A 20,948-nucleotide genomic window follows, 5' to 3' on the forward strand; every position below is an offset into this window, starting at 1 on the left:
CACATCCTCTGGTCCTATAACCAGCACAACATCTGGTCCCATACCCAGTGTCACCTCTGGTCCTACAGCCAGCACAGCCTCTTTACTACAAACCGGCATCACCTCTGGTCCTACAGCCAGAACAACCTCTGGTCCCATTGCCAGTGCCACCACTGCTCCTACAGCCAGCACAACCTCTGGTCCCATTGCCAGTGCCACCTCTGGTCCTACAGCCAGCACAAGCTCAAGTCTTATAACCAGGACAACCTCACCTTCCACAGCCAGCACCATCTCTCAGCATAAACTGAAAACTACCTTGGGTCCTATAACCAGCACAACCTCCTCACCACAAACCAGCACCACCTCTGGTCCCATTGCCAGTGCTACCTCTGGTCCTACAAGCACTACAACCTCTGGTCCCATTGCCAGTGCCACCTCTGGTCCTACAGCCAGCACAACCTCGGGTCCTATAACCAGGACAACCTCAGCTTCCACGGCCAGCACCACATCTCGGCATAAATTGAAAACTACCTTGGGTCCTAAAACCAGCACAACGTCCTCGCCACAAACCAGCAGCACCTCCAGTCTTGCAGCGAGCACAATCTCTGGTCCTATTACCAAGGCAACCTCTGGCCCTATAACCAAGGCAACCTCTCGTCCTACAGCCAGCACAACCTCCTCGCCACAAACCGGCACCATCTATGGTCCTACAATCAGCACAACATCTGGTCCCATTGCCAGTGCCACCTCTGGTCCTCCAGCCAGCACAACCTCTGGTCCTATAACCAGGGCAACCTCTGGTCCCATACCCAGTAGCACTTCTGGTCCTATAGCCAGCACCATCTCTAGTCCTATAACCAAGACAACCTCTGGTCCCATACCCAGTGGCACCTCTGGTCCTATAACCAGCACAACCTCTGGTCCTATAACCAAGGTAACCTCTGTTCCCATACCCAGTGGCACCTCTGGTCCTATAGCCAGGGCAACCTCTGGTGCCATATCCAGTGGCACCTCTGGTCCTATAGCCAGCACATCCTCTGGTCCTATAACCAGGGCAACCTCTGTTCCCATACCCAGTGGCACCTCTGGGCCCATAGCCAGCACATCCTCTGGTCCTATAACCAGGGCAACCTCTGGTACCATACCCAGTGGCTCCTCTGGTCCTATAGCCAGCACAACCTCTGGTCCTATAACCAGGGCAACCTCTGGTCCCATACCCAGTGGCACCTCTGGTCCTATAGCCAGCACATCCTCTGGTCTTTTAACCAGGGAAACCTCCGGTCCCATAACCAGTAGCACTTCTGGTCCTATAGCCAGCACCATCTCTCGACCTATAACCAGGGCAACCTCTGGTCACAGACCCAGTAGCACTTCTGGTCCTATAGCCAGCACCATCTCTGGTCCTATAACCAGGGCAACCTCTGGTCCCATACACAGTAGCACTTCTGGTCCTATAGCCAGCACCATCTCTGGTCCTCTAACCAGAGCAACCTCTGGTCCCAGACCCAGTAGCACTTCTGGTCCTATAGCCAGCACAACCTCTGGTCCTATAACCAGGGCAACCTCTGGTCCCATACCCAGTAGCACTTCTGGTCCTATAGCGAGCACCATCTCTCATCCTATAACCAGGGCAACCTCTGGTCCCAGACCCAGTAGCACTTCTGGTCCTATAGCCAGCACCATCTCTGGTCCTATAACCAGGGCAACCTCTGGTCCCATACCCAGTGGCTCCTCTGGTCCTATAGCCAGCACAACCACTGGTCCTATAACCAGGGCAACCTCTGGTCCCATACCCAGTAGCACTTCTGGTCCTATAGCCAGCACCATCTCTGGTCCTATAACCAGGGCAACCTCGGGTCCCATAGCCAGGAGAACCTCTGGTCCTATAACCATGGCAACTTCTGGTCCCATACCCAGTAGCACCTCTGGTCCTATAGCCAGCACAACCTCTGGACCTATAACCAGGGCAACCTCTGGTCCCATATCCAGTGGCACCTCTGGTCCTATAGCTAACACAATCTCTGGACCTATAACCAGGGCAACCTCTGGTCCTACAGCCAGCACAACCTCCTTACTACAAACCAGCACCACCTCTGGTCCTACAGCCAGAACAACCTCTAGTCTGATTGCCAGTGCCACCACTGCTCCTACAGCCAGCACAACCTCTGGTCCCATTGCCAGTGCCACCTCTGGTCCTACAGCCAGCACAACCTCCTCGCCACAAACCAGCACCATCTATGGTCCTACAATCAGCACAACTACCGGTCCCATACCCAGTGCCACCTCTGGTCCTCCAGCCAGCACATCCTCTGGACCTATAACCAGGGCAACCTCTGGTCCTACAGCCAGCACAACCTCCTTACTACAAACCGGCACCATCTCTGGTCCTACAGCCAGAACAACCTCTGGTCCCATTGCCAGTGCCACCTCTGGTCCTACAGCCAGCACAAGCTCAGGTCTTATAACCAGGACAACCTCAGCTTCCACGGCCAGCACCACATCTCGGCATAAATTGAAAACTACCTTGGGTCCTAAAACCAGCACAACGTCCTCGCCGCAAACCAGCAGCATCTATGGTCCTACAATCAGCACAACATCTGGTGCCATTGCCAGTGCCACCTCTGGTCCTCCAGCCAGCACATCCTCTGGTCCTCCAGCCAGCACATCCTCTGGTCCTATAACCAGAGCAACTTCTGGTCCTATAGCCAGCACATCCTCTGGTCCTATAGCCAGCACAACCTCTGGACCTATAACCAGGGCAACCTCTGGTCCTCCAGCCAGCGCAACCTCGGGTCCTATAACTAGGACAACCTCAGCTTCCACGGCCAGCACCACATCTCGGCATAAATTGAAAACTACCTTGGGTCCTAAAACCAGCACAACGTCCTCGCCGCAAACCAGCAGCACCTCCAGTCTTACAGCGAGCACAATCTCTGGTCCTATTACCAAGGCAACCTCTGGCCCTATAACCAAGGCAACCTCTCGTCCTACAGCCAGCACAACCTCCTCGCCACAAACCGGCACCATCTATGGTCCTACAATCAGCACAACCTCTGGTCCCATTGCCAGTGCCACCTCTGGTCCTACAGCCAGCACAAGCTCAAGTCTTATAACCAGGACAACCTCACCTTCCACAGCCAGCACCATCTCTCAGCATAAACTGAAAACTACCTTGGGTCCTATAACCAGCACAACCTCCTCACCACAAACCAGCACCACCTCTGGTCCCATTGCCAGTGCTACCTCTGGGCCTACAGGCAGTACAACCTCTGGTCCCATTGCCAGTGCCACCTCTGGTCCTCCAGCCAGCACATCCTCTGGTCCTATAACCAGGGCAACCTCTGGTCCCATACCCAGTAGCACTTCTGGTCCTATAGCCAGCACCATCTCTAGTCCTATAACCAGGGCAACCTCTGGTCCCATACCCAGTGTCCCCTCTGGTCCTATAGCCAGCACAACCTCTGGTCCTATAACCAGGGCAACCTCTGGTCCCATACCCAGTAGCACTTCTGGTCCTATAGCCAGCACCATCTCTGGTCCTATAACCAGGGCAACCTCGGGTCCCATAGCCAGGAGAACCTCTGGTCCTATAACCATGGCAACTTCTGGTCCCATACCCAGTAGCACCTCTGGTCCTATAGCCAGCACAACCTCTGGACCTATAACCAGGGCAACCTCTGGTCCCATATCCAGTGGCACCTCTGGTCCTATAGCTAGCACAATCTCAGGACCTATAACCAGGGCAACCTCTGGTCCTACAGCCAGCACAACCTCCTTACTACAAACCGGCACCACCTCTGGTCCTACAGCCAGAACAACCTCTAGTCTGATTGCCAGTGCCACCACTGCTCCTACAGCCAGCACAACCTCTGGTCCCATTGCCAGTGCCACCTCTGGTCCTACAGCCAGCACAACCTCCTCGCCACAAACCAGCACCATCTATGGTCCTACAATCAGCACAACTACCGGTCCCATACCCAGTGCCACCTCTGGTCCTCCAGCCAGCACATCCTCTGGACCTATAACCAGGGCAACCTCTGGTCCTACAGCCAGCACAACCTCCTTACTACAAACCGGCACCATCTCTGGTCCTACAGCCAGAACAACCTCTGGTCCCATTGCCAGTGCCACCTCTGGTCCTACAGCCAGCACAAGCTCAGGTCTTATAACCAGGACAACCTCAGCTTCCACGGCCAGCACCACATCTCGGCATAAATTGAAAACTACCTTGGGTCCTAAAACCAGCACAACGTCCTCGCCGCAAACCAGCAGCACCTCCAGTCTTACAGCGAGCACAATCTCTGGTCCTATTACCAAGGCAACCTCTGGCCCTATAACCAAGGCAACCTCTCGTCCTACAGCCAGCACAACGTCCTCGCCACAAACCAGCACCATCTCTGGTCCTACAATCAGCACAACCTCTGGTCCCATTGCCAGTGCCACCTCTGGTCCTACAGCCAGCACAAGCTCAAGTCTTATAACCAGGACAACCTCACCTTCCACAGCCAGCACCATCTCTCAGCATAAACTGAAAACTACCTTGGGTCCTATAACCAGCACAACCTCCTCACCACAAACCAGCACCACCTCTGGTCCCATTGCCAGTGCCACCTCTGGTCCTACAAGCACTACAACCTCTGCTCCCATTGCCAGTGCCACCTCTGGTCCTACAGCCAGCACAACCTCGGGTCCTATAACCAGGACAACCTCAGCTTCCACGGCCAGCACCACATCTCGGCATAAATTGAAAACTACCTTGGGTCCTAAAACCAGCACAACGTCCTCGCCACAAACCAGCAGCACCTCCAGTCTTGCAGCGAGCACAATCTCTGGTCCTATTACCAAGGCAACCTCTGGCCCTATAACCAAGGCAACCTCTCGTCCTACAGCCAGCACAACCTCCTCGCCACAAACCGGCACCATCTATGGTCCTACAATCAGCACAACATCTGGTCCCATTGCCAGTGCCACCTCTGGTCCTCCAGCCAGCACAACCTCTGGTCCTATAACCAGGGCAACCTCTGGTCCCATACCCAGTAGCACTTCTGGTCCTATAGCCAGCACCATCTCTAGTCCTATAACCAGGGCAACCTCTGGTCCCATACCCAGTGTCCCCTCTGGTCCTATAGCCAGCACAACCTCTGGTCCTATAACCAGGGCAACCTCTGGTCCCATACCCAGTAGCACTTCTGGTCCTATAGCCAGCACCATCTCTGGTCCTATAACCAAGACAACCTCTGGTCCCATACCCAGTGGCACCTCTGGTCCTATAACCAGCACAACCTCTGGTCTTATAACCAAGGTAACCTCTGTTCCCATACCCAGTGCCACCTCTGGGCCTACAGGCAGTACAACCTCTGGTCCCATTGCCAGTGCCACCTCTGGTCCTCCAGCCAGCACATCCTCTGGTCCTATAACCAGGGCAACCTCTGGTCCCATACCCAGTAGCACTTCTGGTCCTATAGCCAGCACCATCTCTCGTCCTATAACCAGGGCAACCTCGGGTCCCATACCCAGTGTCCCCTCTGGTCCTATAGCCAGCACAACCTCGGGTCCCATACCCAGTGGCACTTCTGGTCCTATAGCCAGCACCATCTCTCGTCCTATAACCAGGGCAACCTCAGGTCTGATACCCAGTGGCACCTCTGGTCCTATAGCCAGCACAACCTCTGGTCCTATAACCAGGGCAACCTCAGGTCCCATACCCAGTGGCTCCTCTGGTCCTATAACCAGGGCAACCTCTGGTCCCATACCCAGTGGCACCTCTGGTCCTATAGCCAGCACAACCTCTGGTCCTATAACCAGGGCAACCTCAGGTCCCATACCCAGTGGCTCCTCTGGTCCTATAGCCAGCACAACCTCTGGTCCTATAACCAGGGCAACCTCAGGTCCGATACCCAGTGGCACCTCTGGTCCTATAGCCAGCACATCCTCTAGTCCTATAACCAGGGCAACCTCAGGTCCCATACCCAGTGGCACCTCTGGTCCTATAGCCAGCACATCCTCTGGTCCTATAACCAGGGCAACCTCTGGTCCCATACCCAGTGGCACCTCTGGTCCTATAGCCAGCACAACCTCTGGTCCTATAACCAGGGCAACCTCAGGTCCCATACCCAGTGGCTCCTCTGGTCCTATAGCCAGCACAACCTCTGGTCCTATAACCAGGGCAACCTCAGGTCCCATACCCAGTGGCTCCTCTGGTCCTATAGCCAGCACAACCTCTGGTCCTATAACCAGGGCAACCTCAGGTCCGATACCCAGTGGCACCTCTGGTCCTATAGCCAGCACATCCTCTAGTCCTATAACCAGGGCAACCTCAGGTCCCATACCCAGTGGCACCTCTGGTCCTATAGCCAGCACATCCTCTGGTCCTATAACCAGGGCAACCTCTGGTCCCATACCCAGTGGCACCTCTGGTCCTATAGCCAGGACATCCTCTGGTCCTATAACCAGGGCAACCTCTGGTCCCATACCCAGTGGCACCTCTGGTCCAATAGCCAGCACAACCTCTGCTCCTATAACCAGGGCAACCTCTGGTCCCATATCCAGTGGCACCTCTGGTCCCATAGCCAGCACAACCTCTGCTCCTATAACCAGGGCAACCTCAGGTCCCATACCCAGTGGCACCTCTGGTCCCATAGCCAGCACATCCTCTGCTCCTATAACCAGGGCAACCTCAGGTCCCATACCCAGTAGCACTTCTGGTCCTATAGCCAGCACAGCCTCTGGACCTATAACCAGGGTAACCTCTGGTCCCATACCCAGTAGCACTTCTGGTCCTATAGCCAGCACCATCTCTGGTCCTATAACCAGGGCAAACTCAGGTCCCATACCCAGTAGCACTTCTGGTCCTATAGCCAGCACAACCTCTGGACCTATAACCAGGGCAACCTCTGGTCCCAGACCCAGTAGCACTTCTGGTCCCATAGTCAGCACAACCTCTGGTCCTATAACCAGGGCAACCTCAGGTCCCATACCCAGTGGCACCTCTGGTCCTATAGCCAGCACATCCTCTGGTCCTATAACCAGGGCAACCTCTGGTCCCATACCCAGTGGCTCCTCTGGTCCTATAGCCAGCACAACCTCAGTTCCCATACCCAGTGGCACCTCTGGTCCTATAGCCAGCACAACCTCTGGTCCTATAACCAGGGCAACCTCTGGTCCCATACCCCGTAGCACTTCTGGTCCTATAGCCAGCACATCCTCTGGTCCTATAACCAGGGCAACCTCTGCTCCCATACCCAGTGGCTCCTCTGGTCCTATAGCCAGCACAACCTCTGGTCCTATAACCAGGGCAACCTCTGCTCCCATACCCAGTAGCACTTCTGGTCCTATAGCCAGCACAACCTCTGGTCCCATACCCAGTGGCACCTCTGGTCCCATACCCAGTGGCACCTCTGGTCCCATACCTAGTGGCACCTCTGGTTCTATAACTCCTCCCAGCCCTGTCCCCACCACCAGCACAACCTCTGCTCCTTTGACTAGCACAGTCCATGTCCCTACTCCCTGGACAACCGTCCTCCCCTCCCAGCCCAGGGACTGCCAGCCCAGGTGCGCGTGGACCAAGTGGTTCGACGTGGACTATCCGGCCCCCGGGCCCGACGGTGGAGACGTCGAAACCTACGACCACATCATCAGCAGAGGGGAGAGCATCTGCCACCGGCCCGGGGACATCAGCGGGCTCGAGTGCCGCGCAGAGAACCACCCCGACGTGGGCCTGGAGGCGCTGGGCCAGGCGGTGCGGTGCAGCCGCGACGTGGGGCTGGTGTGCAGGAACCGGGACCAGGCGGGGGCGCAGACGTGCCTCAACTACCGGGTGCGCGTGCTGTGCTGCCGGACCCCTGACGGCTGCGCCCTGAGCCCCGTGACCCCCCGCACGACTCCCCCTGCCGAGACGTCACCTGCTGTCCTGTCCAGCTCTGCCGTGTCCAGCTCTGTGGCGCCCTCCAGCCCAACCTGCTTCTGCAGCGTCGGCGACCGGCTGTATCCGGCAGGTGTGTGTGTCCCCTGCAGGGCTGGTCCCCGCGCCCCGGCCGCGGCTCTCCCTTCGTGGGCAGCCACCGTGTCATGGGCTTGAGGTCTCTGCCTGCTCGCGGCACAGGCTGACGGTCCGTGCTCAGCGGCCGCAGTCCTTCTGTCCAGTGATTTCCCGTTTACATGGGTGGGAGGGGTCCCTGGCCACGGGACCACCGGCTCGCCGAGGGCGGCGCTCTCTCTGAGCTCACGGCCATGGCGTCCCTTCCTCCCGCAGGGTCTGTCATTTACCGCCAGGCCGACCTTGCGGGCCACTGCTATTACGCTCTGTGCAACCGGGACTGCCAGGTGGTCAGAGGGGTTGACAGTGCCTGTCCCTCCACCGCGCCGCCCCTGTCCCCGGTGACATCCCCTTCCACCGCCACCTCTGAGCCCGTCCCTGCAGAGGGTTGCCCACATGCGGTTCCCCCACGAAAGGTAACGCCCACTTCCGGCCCCTCCGGACACTCGGGGGCTCCTGTGGGACCTCAAGTGTCTTTGCAACTGGGCTTGCACCTGAAGGTCTCGTGACGGTCACTGGCCCCACCGACCCAGAGATGGCCGTGTGCCAGCCTGGGGCATCTCGTCCTGGGCCTTCCGGACGGGCCTGCCTGGCAGGGAGCCAGGCCGGGTGCCCGGGCAGGGGTGCTGAGTCCTGGCTGGGCATCCAGGGGGATGCGGCTCCCACCCGAGACCCCCAGCCAGCTCCGGGCTGGACGTTGGCAGGTGGCGGGGGTGGGGTGGCCAGGAGACCGGGGGCTCGAATGGGGGTCCCGGCAGCACAGCCGTGGTCCCTCGTCCTCCCTCGTCCCCTCGAGGGGACCCCAGAGGCTGGGGAGGGCTCAGACCCTGCCGCTGCCTGTGCTTTGCAGAAAGGGGAGACCTGGGCTATGCCCAACTGCTCCCAGGCCACCTGCGAGGGCGGCAACGTCATCTCCCTGCACCCACGCCCGTGCCCGAGTGTGGAGAAGCCCACCTGCGCCAACGGCTACCCGGCCCTGAAGGTGGCCGACCAGGACGGCTGCTGCCAGCACTACCAGTGCCAGTGTGAGCTGGGGGCCGGTGAAGCGGGGACCGGGGCAGAAGAGGGGCTCGGCCAAAGCGGGGTGGAATTGGGTGGACGCCAGGCAGGACTTCCAGCATCAAGGCAGGAGCAGGTGGGGCTCCAGGGTGGCAGGACCCCCAGGGTGCCGAGGGGAGCCCCGCCCGAGCCCCCAGAGCACCGGGCCTGCCAGGCGGGAGACGGGGGAGGGGGCTGTCCCTGTCCCCCTCAGGCCCTGCCGGGAACCTATCAGACAGAGGGGTGTGTTCCGATGCCGTGGGGGTCTCACGTGCTCCCTGTGTGGCAAGACGGGGGTGGGGGGCCGTGGCGGGGGAGGCCGCAAAGCCCCATAAGGCCGCCTTGGCGCCCGGCAGGTGTGTGCAGCGGCTGGGGAGACCCTCACTACATCACCTTCGACGGCACCTACTACACGTTCCTGGACAACTGCACGTATGTGCTGGTGCAGCAGATCGTGCCCGTGTACGGCCACTTCCGCGTGCTCATCGACAACTACTTCTGCGGCGCGGAGGACGGGCTCTCCTGCCCCAAGTCCATCATCGTCGAGCACGGGCGGGACCGCGTGGTGCTGACCCGCAGGCCCGTCGGCGGGGTGATGACCAACGAGGTGAGGACGTCCCCGCGTGTGCCTGGCGGGGCAGGGCGCGGCCGCCCTGGGGGCCCTGGCGGCACTGACAGCGCCCGGCCCCGTCTTCCCGCCGCCGTGCCGCACCCAGGTCATCTTTGACGACGAGGTGGTGAGCCCCGGCTTCCGGAAGAACGGCATCGAGGTCTCGCGAGTCGGCATCAAGATGTACGTGACCATCCCCGCGATCGGCGTCCAGGTCATGTTCAGCGGCCTCATCTTCTCGGTGGAGGTGCCGTTCAGCAAGTTCGCCAACAACACCGAGGGCCAGTGCGGTGAGACCCCGGGCTGCCCCCGGGCAGCGCCGTGCACGAGTCTGGCCCGGGACACTGTTCTCGTCTGTGAGGTCGGGGTGGGCTTCCCGCAGGGGAGGAGGGCCGACCCCAGGGCAGAGCGCGCTCGGTGCCCGTGAGAGAAAGTCGGGGCACCCACGGCCTGGGGTGCCGGGGAGCGCGGTCGGGTCAGGCAGCCGTGGGGCCTGAGGAGCCCAGTCCCCGCCGGCACTCGCGGTGGGGCGTCCGTGCAGGTGGAGGGTGACCCTGGGGCGCCAGGGCCATCCCCCAGTGCGGGGACGTGGACCCCGGGGGGAGCCGGCCCTGCTGTCCACGGCCTGACCCGTGCTGCGTCTGGCCAGGCACCTGCACCAATGACCAGAAGGACGATTGCCGCCTGCCCGGGGGCGCCGTGGCCACCTCCTGCTCCAAGATGTCCGGCCTCTGGAACGTGACCAACCCTGACCAGCCGTCCTGCCACGGGCCCCGCCGGGCACCCACCACCGTGGGGCCCCCACCCCCGTCTGCCACGTGCCCGCCGTCCCCACTCTGCCAGCTCATTCTGAGCAAGTGAGACGGAGCGAGGGGTGGCCCCACCGACCCCCCCTTCCAAGGGCTGGTGGGAAGAAGCGGGTCTTCAGGGGCCGTCCCTGGGCGCCCGGTGGGTGCTCGGTCCCCCAGTCTCGCGCCTGTCGGTGGGGGCGCCAGTCACTGCGCCAGCAGCACAGGTGTGCAGGACGTCGGGGGCTGCCGGGCCCCCCCCCCCGTGCTCACAGGCCCTGTGGACGCTCCCTGTCCTCCTGAGAGGCCCAGAGCCCGCTGCCCGTGGGGCCCCCCAAGGGGGCGTCGCGCCCACTGCACCACCTGGAGGCCCCCAGGGCGGAGGGGCTGAGGCCAGGGAGGGCCTGGCAGGGGCTGCGCCCACCGCCCCGTCCTCCCCTGCACAGGGTCTTCGAGCTGTGCCACGCCGCGATCCCCCCGTGGCCGTTCTACGAGGGCTGCGTCTTCGACCAGTGCCACGCGACCGAGCCGGAGGTGGTGTGCTCTGGCCTGGAGCTGTACGCGTCGCTGTGCGCCACCTACGGCGTGTGCATCGACTGGAGGGGCCGGACCAACCACACGTGCCGTGAGTGCCCTGGCCCGGTGGCCGCCACCACCCTCAGGTCATGCCAGCTGTGAGGGGACAGGCACGCTGGGCAGACGGTCAGCGTGGGGTTGGGTGGTCAGGGTGGGCTTCCTGGAGGGGGAGGAGGGCCGACCCCAGGGCAGAGCACACTCGGTTCCCCCGAGAGAAAGTCGGGGCACCCACGGCCTGGGGTGTGGGGTGCGGTGGTCGGGTCAGGCAGCCGTGGAGCCTGAGGGGTCCCCAGTGGGACCGCAGTGGCCGCGGCAGCTCCTGAGTGGGCGCCAGTGCTCCCAGGCCCGAGCTGCTCCTGGCGGAGCCCCCTCAGGCGTGGCCCCTGTCCCTGCAGCGCTCGCCTGCCCGGCCGGCAAGGTGTACCAGCCCTGTGGCCCGGCCGACCCCACCTACTGCTACGGGAACAACAGCGCCAGCCCCGCGTACGTGCCCCCTCCCCGCGTACGTGCCCCCTCCCCGCGTACGTGCCCCCCTCCCCGCGTACGTGCCCCCTCCCCACGTACGTGCCCCCTCCCCGCGTACGTGCCCCCCTCCCCGCGTACGTGCCCCCCTCCCCGCGTACGTGCCCCCCTCCCCGCGTACGTGCCCCCTCCCCGCGTACGTGCCCCCCTCCCCGCGTACGTGCCCCCTCCCCGCGTACGTGCCCCCTCCCCGCGTACGTGCCCCCCTCCCCGCGTACGTGCCCCCCTCCCCGCGTACGTGCCCCCCTCCCCGCGTACGTGCCCCCTCCCCGCGTACGTGCCCCCCTCCCCGCGTACGTGCCCCCTCCCCGCGTACGTGCCCCCTCCCCGCGTACGTGCCCCCTCCCCGCGTACGTGCCCCCTCCCCGCGTACGTGCCCCCTCCCCGCGTACGTGCCCCCCTCCCCGCGTACGTGCCCCCTCCCCGCGTACGTGCCCCCTCCCCGCGTACGTGCCCCCCTCCCCCGCCCCGCCCCCCCGGCCCGCGTACGTGCCCCCCTCCCCGCGTACGTGCCCCCTCCCCGCGTACGTGCCCCCTCCCCGCGTACGTGCCCCCCTCCCCGCGTACGTGCCCCCCTCCCCGCCCCGCCCCCCCCCCCCGCCCCGCCCTGGGGCAGGGGCTCAGCCAACCCTCTGCTCCCCGCAGGGTCCTGCAGGACGTCGGGGCCATCACGGAAGGCTGCTTCTGTCCCCAAGGCATGACGCTCTTCAGCGCCAGCACCCAGGCCTGCGTGCCCGCCGGCTGCCCCCGTATGTGGACTGGGCGTGGGCTGCGCGGCGTGGCAGACCCAGCCTGCCCCAGTCCCCGAGTGTCCTCCCAGCGCTGACCTCTGTCCCTCTCCCCCCCCAGGGTGCCTGGGGCCCCGCGGAGAGCCCATGGAGGTGAGCGCAGGCCCAGCCCGGCCCCGGCCCGTCCCCGTCCCCAGGGCCCAGGAGCCTGAGGAGAGAGGCTCTGACACGAAGACCCCAGAAGGGGCCCGTGTGGGGCGGGGGCGGGGCCTCCTCGGGGTGTCGGGCTCGGGGAAGGAGGGGTCGCAGGAGGCCCCATGCGACTCCGGAGGCTTCTGTCCCGGGCGCCCAGCCTGCCTTGGGATGACGCCCCGGGGTGGCTGCCTGGGCTGACCCTGAGGCCTACCCTGCCCCGCCCCGGACCCTCTGCCCTGCTGGGACGCGGGACGCCTTTCTGAAGGTGCCGGGTCCTCTGCTCGCAGCCGGGCCAGACAGTCACCGTCGACTGCCAAGAGTGCAGCTGCGAGGGGACCGCTTGGACTGTGACCTGCCGGACAAAGCCCTGCCCGCTGCCCCCCGCCTGCCCCCTGCCCGGCCTGGTGCCTGTGCCGGTGGCCGCTCGGGCCGGCCAGTGCTGCCCTCAGTACCGCTGCGGTAAGGTGCTCGCTGGGTGGGGACAGGGCCCATCCCCACACCCCGCAGCCTTGTCTGGTGTCCCTGGAGCCGGTGTGGGGGAGGGGCCCTCCGCCCAGGCTGGCCCGGAACCTTCCACCTTCCGCAGCCCCATGCTGGCCAGCACTCCGGGGAGCCCCGGGGCCAGGCTGGGGCACAGACTCCCAACCCCCCCTCCCGCCCACAGCCTGCAACGCCAGCCACTGCCCCAGGCCCACGGAGTGTCCCCAGGGCTCCCACCCGACCCTGACCTACGAGGAGGGGACCTGCTGCCCAACGCAGAACTGCAGTGAGTGTCGCCGGCCCGGCACCTGCTTTGTCGGGCGCGGCAGGCTGGGGACCCAGGCTGCGAACTTTCGGGGCTCAACCAGGCAACGCCGCAGCTCACCCACCGCTGGGCTGCGGCTGCGCCCTGGGCAGGGCGGGGCCTGGGACCCCAGCGCTGGGCGTCAGGCGCCGGAGGTGGCAGGAGCGGGTCGGGGGGGTCTCTGCTGGGCTGGCCGCAGCCTGCTTGTCTCTCCCGGGCAGGCTGGACGGTTTGCAGCGTCAACGGGACTCTGTACCAGGTGAGAGCCCGCTGGGCACAGACCCCACAGCACAGGGCTGAGCTTCCCGCCCGCCCTGGCTCCCCGGCCAGCCCCTCGGAGCAGACTTGGGGGTGGCCGGGCACCTCCTCCGCTGGGCCCTGGGGACAGAGTCTGCGAGTGCTGCCTGCACACTGGAGTGGCCGAGGCCCGAGGCCGGCTCCACAGCCCTGGAGGGCTGACGCCTGTGTGCCAGGGCCGGCCCGGGGCCCCTCGCCCCTCAGCATCCACCATGCCAGCCGGGCCGGACACCACGTCTCCATCCCGCACGCGCCAAGGCCCCCAGCTGGGCCCGGAGTGCGTGATCTCGCTGGGGGTGCAGTGTGCACTTGGCCCTCAGCACGGGGCCCCTGGGCTGTGGTCTCTGGGCCAGGAGTTTCCGCCAGGGACCCCCCAGGGGAGCGGGTCAGCCTGGCAGGAACGGGGCCTGGAGGGGACAGGAGGCAGACCCCCCTCCACGCCCAGCCAGGCTCACGAACGCCTGGCCCCCCACTCTCCCCAGCCCGGTGCAGTGGTCTCCTCCACCCTGTGCGAAACCTGCAGGTGTGAGGTGGCCGGTGGCCGCCAGGCAGACACACCTGTGGTCACCTGTGAGACCCAGATCTGCGACACCCACTGCCCCACGGTGAGCACCCACTGCCTGCCCCGCCCCCGCCCCGCAGCCAACCAGGGCTCAGGCTGCACATCCTCCCCTCCCTCAGGGCTTCGAGTACCAGGCCCGGAGCGGGCAGTGCTGTGGCGCCTGCGTGCAGGTGGCCTGCGTCGCCAACAGCAGCGGCAGCCCCGCCCACCTCTTCTATGTGAGTCGCGGCTGCCACCGGCTGGGCAGCGTCGGGCACAGCCTGGTGCTGGGGCTCTGAGCAGGCGGGTCCCGCCCCGGGCTCTGGGGAAGCTGCACCGCGGGGCTGGGGCGGACGGACAGACGGAGGGAGGGAGGTTCGCGGGGGACTCACGGCCCGGCTCCCTCACAGCCTGGGGAGACCTGGTCGGACCCTGGGAACCACTGCGTGACCCACGAGTGTGAGAGGAGCCAGGATGGGCTGGTGGTGGTGACCACACGGAAGGCGTGTCCCCCACTCAGCTGTGCTCTGGTGAGTTCTGCGCCCCGGGCACAGCCGGGGTGTGTCCCCAACGGGGCCAGCCCAGCAGCACCAGCAGGGGTGTCACCTCCCGTGTGGGGGCTGCGGCTCCCACCTGTTCCCGCTGGGGCTGCTGCGCGTCCCCCCACCCCGCCCTGCACTGACCGGCACTTTCCGGCACAGGACCAGGCCCAGCTGGGCGAGGACGGCTGCTGCCGCTTCTGTCCCCAGCCCAGTAAGTGCCCGTGTCTGCCGGGAGGGGGCCTGACCCGCCCGCCGAGGTCCAGGGAGCCGCCTAATCCCTGCCCGCCATGCCCCTCCCCAGGGTCGACCTGCGCCGTGCACCACAAGCAGCAGCTCATCCGGCAGCGGGACTGCAGCTCCGCGGAGCCCGTGCGCCTGGCCTACTGCCAGGGCGACTGCGGGGACACCGGCTCCCTGTGCGTGAGGCCCCCCACCCGGCGGACGCGTGGTTGTAGCGGGTGCAGGCGGCCGGGGCGCAGGGCCGGGGGGCAGATGAGGGCAGAGCCCTGGGGGCAGGAAGGGGCCCAGGACGGTCTGAGGCCCAGGACAGGTCTGGGCAGGGCTGAGCGCGGGTCCGGATTTCCGGGCTCTCCCCTCGGCTACTCGCTGCAGCCCCGGAGGGGAGTCCTCGCACCTCGCACACGGGAGCCGGCGTCACACGCTGGCGTCCGGCAGAGGGGGTGGGGACACAACCGTGGCCACCGCGTGGCGTCAGCACTGACGGCCCCGCCCGCAGGTACTCCCTGGAGGCCAGCGCGCTGCGGCACAGCTGCAGGTGCTGCCAGGAGCTGCGCACGTCGCTGCGGAACGTGACCCTGCACTGCGCCGACGGATCCCGCCGGGCCTTCCGCTACACCGTGGTGGAGGAGTGTGGCTGCGTGGGCCAGCGCTGCCCCTCGCCCGGTGACACTAGCCACGCGGGGGAGCTGGAGCCCGAGGGCAGCGAGGAGGAACACAGCCAGGAGACGGGCGGCCGGAGCCGGCGAGCAGGGGACCACTGACCCGCCAGAGATGACGTCCTCCGCGGCCTTGGTCTTGGCTCCTAAGGCCCTTGTCTGGTGACGAGTCTGGAACACAGTCCCCCACGGCGATCGCTGGGCGGCCCCTCCTGTCTGCGGACCCTGCTCAGGCAGAACCTGGAACCGCTGGGGGCTCCTCTGGCCACGGGTCCAGCCTGCTGTGTCGGGACTTAAGCACCACGTGAGGGTCTCACGAATGACTGTCAGTGACAGGGCCACCGGCTGCACGGAGGCTACCAGGAGGTAGAGCCTCACACGACCTCGGCCCTGGGCTGTGTCCCCTCCGCAGGAAATGGCCGAGCTGTCCCATAAATATACGTTAAGCATTTTGCAATTCCTGGACTCTGTGCATCTTTGAGCTTGTCCATGAAGTCCAGGAACAGGGTGGTGGCAGACCCTGCCCCGAGGACCACCAGGGGACCTGCTGCCTCCGTCTACGTGGTGGGAGGGCGTCCGTCAGCTCAGAGAGGAGCACAGGCCTGATCTTGGGTCCCCAGGAAGTGACCATGATCCTGCAGGGGCCTTTGAGGACTTGGTGGCAGTCTCAAGTCAAGGGGGCGTCTGGTCAGAGCTCAGTGAGTGGATGAGTGAGTGAATGAGTGAATGAGTGAGTGGATAAGTGAATGAGTGAGTGAATGAGTGAGTGAGTGAATGAGTGAGTGGATGAGTGAGTGGATGAGTGAATGAGTAGATGAATGAGTGAGTGAGTGGATGAGTGAGTGGATGAGTGAGTGGGTGGGTGAGTGGATGAGGGGGTGAGTGAGTGGATGAGTGAGTGAGTGGATGAGTGAGTGAGTGGGTGAGTGAGTGGGTAAGTGAGTGGGTGAGTGAGTGGGTGAGTGGATGAGTGGGTGAGTGAGTGGGTGAGTGAGTGAGTGGGTGAGTGAGTGAGTGGATGAGTGGGTGAGTGAGTGGGTGAGTGAGTGGGTGAGTGGATGAGTGGGTGAGTGAGTGAGTGGATGAGTGGGTGAGTGAGTGAGTGGGTGAGTGAGTGGGTGAGTGAGTGGGTGAGTGGATGAGTGGGTGAGTGAGTGAGTGGATGAGTGGGTGAGTGAGTGAGTGGATGAGTGGGTGAGTGAGTGGGTGAGTGAGTGAGTGGATGAGTGGGTGAGTGAGTGGGTGAGTGAGTGAGTGGATGAGTGGGTGAGTGGATGAGTGGGTGAGTGAGTGAGTGGATGAGTGGGTGAGTGAGTGGGTGAGTGAGTGGGTGAGTGAGTGAGTGGGTGAGTGAGTGAGTGGATGAGTGGGTGAGTGAGTGGGTGAGTGAGTGGGTGAGTGAGTGGGTGAGTGGATGAGTGGGTGAGTGAGTGAGTGGATGAGTGGGTGAGTGAGTGAGTGGGTGAGTGAGTGGGTGAGTGGATGAGTGGGTGAGTGAGTGAGTGGATGAGTGGGTGAGTGAGTGAGTGGATGAGTGGGTGAGTGAGTGGGTGATTGAGTGAGTGGATGAGTGGGTGAGTGAGTGGGTGAGTGAGTGAGTGGATGAGTGGGTGAGTGAGTGGGTGAGTGAGTGGGTGAGTGAGTGGGTGAGGGGGGAGGGCGGGCGTCAGGGTGGGAACCCAGCACCTCGCCCAGGTGAGGGCGTCTGGCGCAGGAGGGCTGCACCTGGTGAGGAGCCCACGGAGCTTCTGGACTCTTCCTGGCCCTGCAGCGAGCTGGGTGTGCAGGTGGCCGTGTGCACGTGGACTTGTGTGTGCGTGGACTCGTGTGCGTGGACTCATGTTCGTGGACTCGTGTGCACGTGGACTTGTGTGTGTGTGGACTCGTGTGCGCGTGGCCGTGTGTGTGTGGACTTGTGTGCGTGGACTCCTGTGCGCGTGGACTCTGCAGGTTCTCGGAGGCCAGTGAGACCCAGTGGGCACAGGGTCTCTCTGCAGGGCTGGGCAGGGTCTTCCCTGTGACTGCCACCCCCACCCCCACCCCCATACCCCTGATCCTCGGAGGCCCAGGGGAGGCCCCAGACACCCCCAGGGACACGCTGGGCCCTGGCCACACAGCAGCAGCAGGACGGAGTCCCAGGATGGGCAGCGCTCGCCCCGCATCCCGGGAGCCCCCACAGCCGGACAGTGCCGGCGCAGGGAGGGGGCAGGGGACGCTGTGGTCACGCATGAACGCCCAGGGGTTCCAGAGCTCCCTGCCCAATGCTGGGGTGGGCCGGTGGGGAAATGGCCCCCAGGCAGAGGAGCCGGCGGGACGGGCACCAACTGCTGGACAGCGCCGGCCGCCTGGGGACGCACGGGGTCCCGCCTGGCCTCGGGACCGCAGGCCTGGGCAGGGGTGTGGGGCCACCAGGTGGGGATCAAGGCTGTCGCAGGGTGGCCGTAGCAGGCTGGCCTGGTGTCCCCTGCCTGGTGGGCAGTTTCCCACCCCCTGGAATCCGGTGGCTGTGCTTCAGCCTCTGCCTGGGCCAGGCCAGGTGCAGTCTGGGCCGGTGGGGGTGGCGGCACCAACCTCCCACTTCCGCGAGTGCAGCCGCGTTCCCTGAGCCGTCACCAGGTGGCAGCACCACCGGGCCCTGCACCTCCGCGGCCTGGGGCGGGTCCCGGGTGAGGGGAGCCCACCAGCCGGGGGCTGCGCTTAGCTGCAGGACCTGCCTCCTCCCACCCCGTCCAGCCAGTCCTGCAAGTGCAGGCCGGTGCTGGTCCCCAAAGGCACCCAAGGTCCCTCCTGGCTGGGGGTCACGTCCGCGCCTGCAGGCACTGGCAGGTCAGAGGGCACAGCCGGCCCCGCGCCCACCCAGGCTATGGTTTTCCACCGAGGGCAGGTCACCGTGCGTGTGGGCTCAGGCCTGGGGCCGCCCGGCAGGTCCAGCCCCAGCGGCCGCTGCTGCACAGAGCCTGACTCCTGCTGTGACCGGGTGGGGCAGGGGGCTCCCCGGCCATGACCCCTGACCACACCCCCCCGCTGGGCAGGTGGGAAGCACAGCTTGGGGGCTCCTGCCCCAGCGCCCGGCGCCCGGTTGGCCCACTGACCCCTAATCAGCTCGCTGCCCCCGGGGCGGATCCGGTGTCTGGGGAGCTGCCTCCTCCTCCCTGGTGGGAGGCGCAGCCGACTAATCCCCACCCCCCGCTGAGCACAGCTGACCCCCAGAGGGCTGGGAGGGCGCCGTCCCGCCCCGCCCTGCTCGCCTGCCTGGCAGGAAGAAACTGGAGAGCGGGTCCCTGGTGGGAGCAGCCGCCCCACCCCCACCGCAACCCCCAGCTGGGTTATGCAAGCCCCGGTTTCCAGAAAGTGCCATGGAACTGGGCGTGGCCCCAAACTCAGGCGGCCCCGCTGGGGTTGGTGGGAGGAGGCCAAGGGCCAGGCTCAGCTGGGGGAGGGGTCCCGAGGCCCCCCAGGGTCGCGAGGAGGGCTGCACACACATGTGTCGGGCCAGAACTTGCCCGTCTGATGGGGCGCGGTGCCCGTCCTCATGCCTGGGGGCTGCGCTGGGCCAGCTTCTGCCCAGATTAAGGGACTAGGAGGGTCCGGAGACGAGGCCCGGGGCAGCCTGTGGCCGTGGCGTGCAGGTCCGGCTTGACCTCTGCCCTCTCACCGAGCATCGTTCCCCTGTGGGAACCTGCAGCCCCGCCCTGCTCCGGACCCTCAGGGCAAGGCCGCCTGGTCTGAGGCCGGCCATGCGGGCCCCAGTGGCCAGCCCGGTCCTGGGCACACAGGCGGCTGCTTGGAGCTCTTTAGGCACCGACCTGGGCCCTGGGCAGCAGGTCGGCCTCTCCAGAGCAGCCAGGTGTCTCGGGCACCGGCCTGGCCCAGACAGAGAGAGGGACGCAGTGACCTCAGGGCAGCCAGCTAGGCGCTGGGAACAGAGGGGCCAAGAGGGTGAGGGCTGCTCGGCCTGGGGGGAGCAGGGTGCTGGCAGGTGCCGACCACTCACCTGGGCACAGCCCCCACTGTGGGACACGCAGCCCTGCCCCAGCTGTGCCCGGCGACCAGGGGGTCTTCCAGGACGGCAACGTGCCTGCAGTGGGCTGGTCCCTGGGCGAGACCCAGGGCACATCTAGCCAGTGGCAAACCTGGCTAGAACAGAAAGCTGCAGAAGAAACGGCCACCAATACCGAAAACCCAACCGGTGCAGACAGCCCCTGGCGCCGGCCGGACCCGAGAGCCGCCTGCATCACTGCCGTCTGCCCACGCCCTGAGCACCCGGAAAGCGTCACACAAATGCGGCAGTGCAGCTCCGGCTGCGTCAAAGCCGCGGGTGAATGACCGCCGGGCAGAGAATGCCCACGCCCGGGACGGGGACACAGGCGGGGCTCTGCGCTCCACACGGCCCAGGCCGGCCGCAGCGGAGGTTTCGGAGGAAGTTGGCAAACTCACTGTGGAATCGACATGGACCAACGAAGGTCCTCAAATATCCGGGTCACCCTCGGAGCGGAAGAGCCAGGCGTGCACCGCCCTGCCAAGCGGGGAGCTCCCCACCCAGCCAGCGCGGACACGGCACTCGAGTGGGGGCCCACGCACACAAGAGGCCCCTGGGGACTCAGCGCCCGGCCTGGGCACCGAGGACTCACCCTGATCCCAGCGGTGCACCCTGCGCGGTGAGCAGACTTCACCTGCCGCCGCCACGCGGCCAAGTAAAGCCAAAGAGGTGAATCTGGCAGCCGGGCTGCGGCTGGGACTGTGGGTGCAGCGTCCGGAGTCCGCTGGGGACGGCGGGATGGGGACGGCCCTGGGCAGAGGCGCCGGGTGGCTGGACACAGGCGGCCAGGCCAGGCATCACTTGGAGCGCGGAGGGGCCGTGGGGGCCGTGGGGACCAGCGGAGGCACGGCGAGGTCCCTGCGTGTTTGCCACTGCCGTGGCGGCGCCGGCCGGCCCATACGGTCCACCTCGTGGGCCGCGCCAGGCTTCTACGTTTCACAAAACAGAATAAAAAATACACCGTTGAGAGTAACCGTGAGAAAGCACTTGTGTCCTGGGCCCCAAGAAAAACGCATTTACGACTGAGGTTCCGAAAGCGCAGACGGCGGACCCTGCGGTGAACAGAGACGGGGCGGGCGGGTTTCCGGGACGGAGCCGTGGGCCGAGGCCCCACGCGAGGCCCATTTGGGCGGCAGGAGGGCGGGCGTCTACAGAGAGGCCGCGGGCGGGCATGGGGCTCGGGGCGCGGCCCAGGCGGGAGGGACCCGCTCGCTCACCTCTCACACTCTCTCTTCTTCCACGGTCACCCAGAGTGACTCGGTTTACCTGAGGGTGACCTGCCCCCTTCACCACGATCTCACCTGCCTCCCCTGACCCTCCCTGCCCGGCCCCCCTTCTCCCAGTCTGGGTTCCTCAGCCCTCGGAGCCCCCCAGGGCG

At 64.9% G+C, this 20,948-nt stretch overlaps 1 protein-coding gene across 1 annotated transcript in view; it reads left to right on the top strand.

Moving 5' to 3' along the window:
- Positions 1-15,947, top strand: part of LOC138385049 (mucin-6) — a 33,145-nt gene extending 17,198 nt beyond the window's left edge. The window contains exons 32-55 of the mRNA XM_069470676.1: positions 49-276; positions 361-492; positions 553-791; positions 957-1,115; positions 2,017-4,583; positions 7,416-7,973; positions 8,231-8,430; positions 8,865-9,039; positions 9,409-9,659; positions 9,769-9,952; positions 10,312-10,519; positions 10,897-11,075; positions 11,422-11,509; positions 12,194-12,297; positions 12,398-12,429; positions 12,759-12,930; positions 13,136-13,237; positions 13,477-13,514; positions 14,035-14,157; positions 14,234-14,332; positions 14,504-14,623; positions 14,795-14,850; positions 14,899-15,051; positions 15,372-15,947. Of these exons, the coding sequence (XP_069326777.1) occupies positions 49-276; positions 361-492; positions 553-791; positions 957-1,115; positions 2,017-4,583; positions 7,416-7,973; positions 8,231-8,430; positions 8,865-9,039; positions 9,409-9,659; positions 9,769-9,952; positions 10,312-10,519; positions 10,897-11,075; positions 11,422-11,509; positions 12,194-12,297; positions 12,398-12,429; positions 12,759-12,930; positions 13,136-13,237; positions 13,477-13,514; positions 14,035-14,157; positions 14,234-14,332; positions 14,504-14,623; positions 14,795-14,850; positions 14,899-15,051; positions 15,372-15,636 (6,432 nt within the window). The 3' untranslated portion in view covers positions 15,637-15,947. The remainder of the gene's footprint in view (positions 1-48; positions 277-360; positions 493-552; positions 792-956; positions 1,116-2,016; positions 4,584-7,415; positions 7,974-8,230; positions 8,431-8,864; positions 9,040-9,408; positions 9,660-9,768; positions 9,953-10,311; positions 10,520-10,896; positions 11,076-11,421; positions 11,510-12,193; positions 12,298-12,397; positions 12,430-12,758; positions 12,931-13,135; positions 13,238-13,476; positions 13,515-14,034; positions 14,158-14,233; positions 14,333-14,503; positions 14,624-14,794; positions 14,851-14,898; positions 15,052-15,371) is intronic.
- Positions 15,948-20,948: the final 5,001 nt, after the last annotated feature.

The sequence above is a fragment of the Eulemur rufifrons genome, chromosome 6 (genome assembly GCF_041146395.1).
Source record: "Eulemur rufifrons isolate Redbay chromosome 6, OSU_ERuf_1, whole genome shotgun sequence".
NCBI lineage: Eukaryota > Metazoa > Chordata > Mammalia > Primates > Lemuridae > Eulemur > Eulemur rufifrons.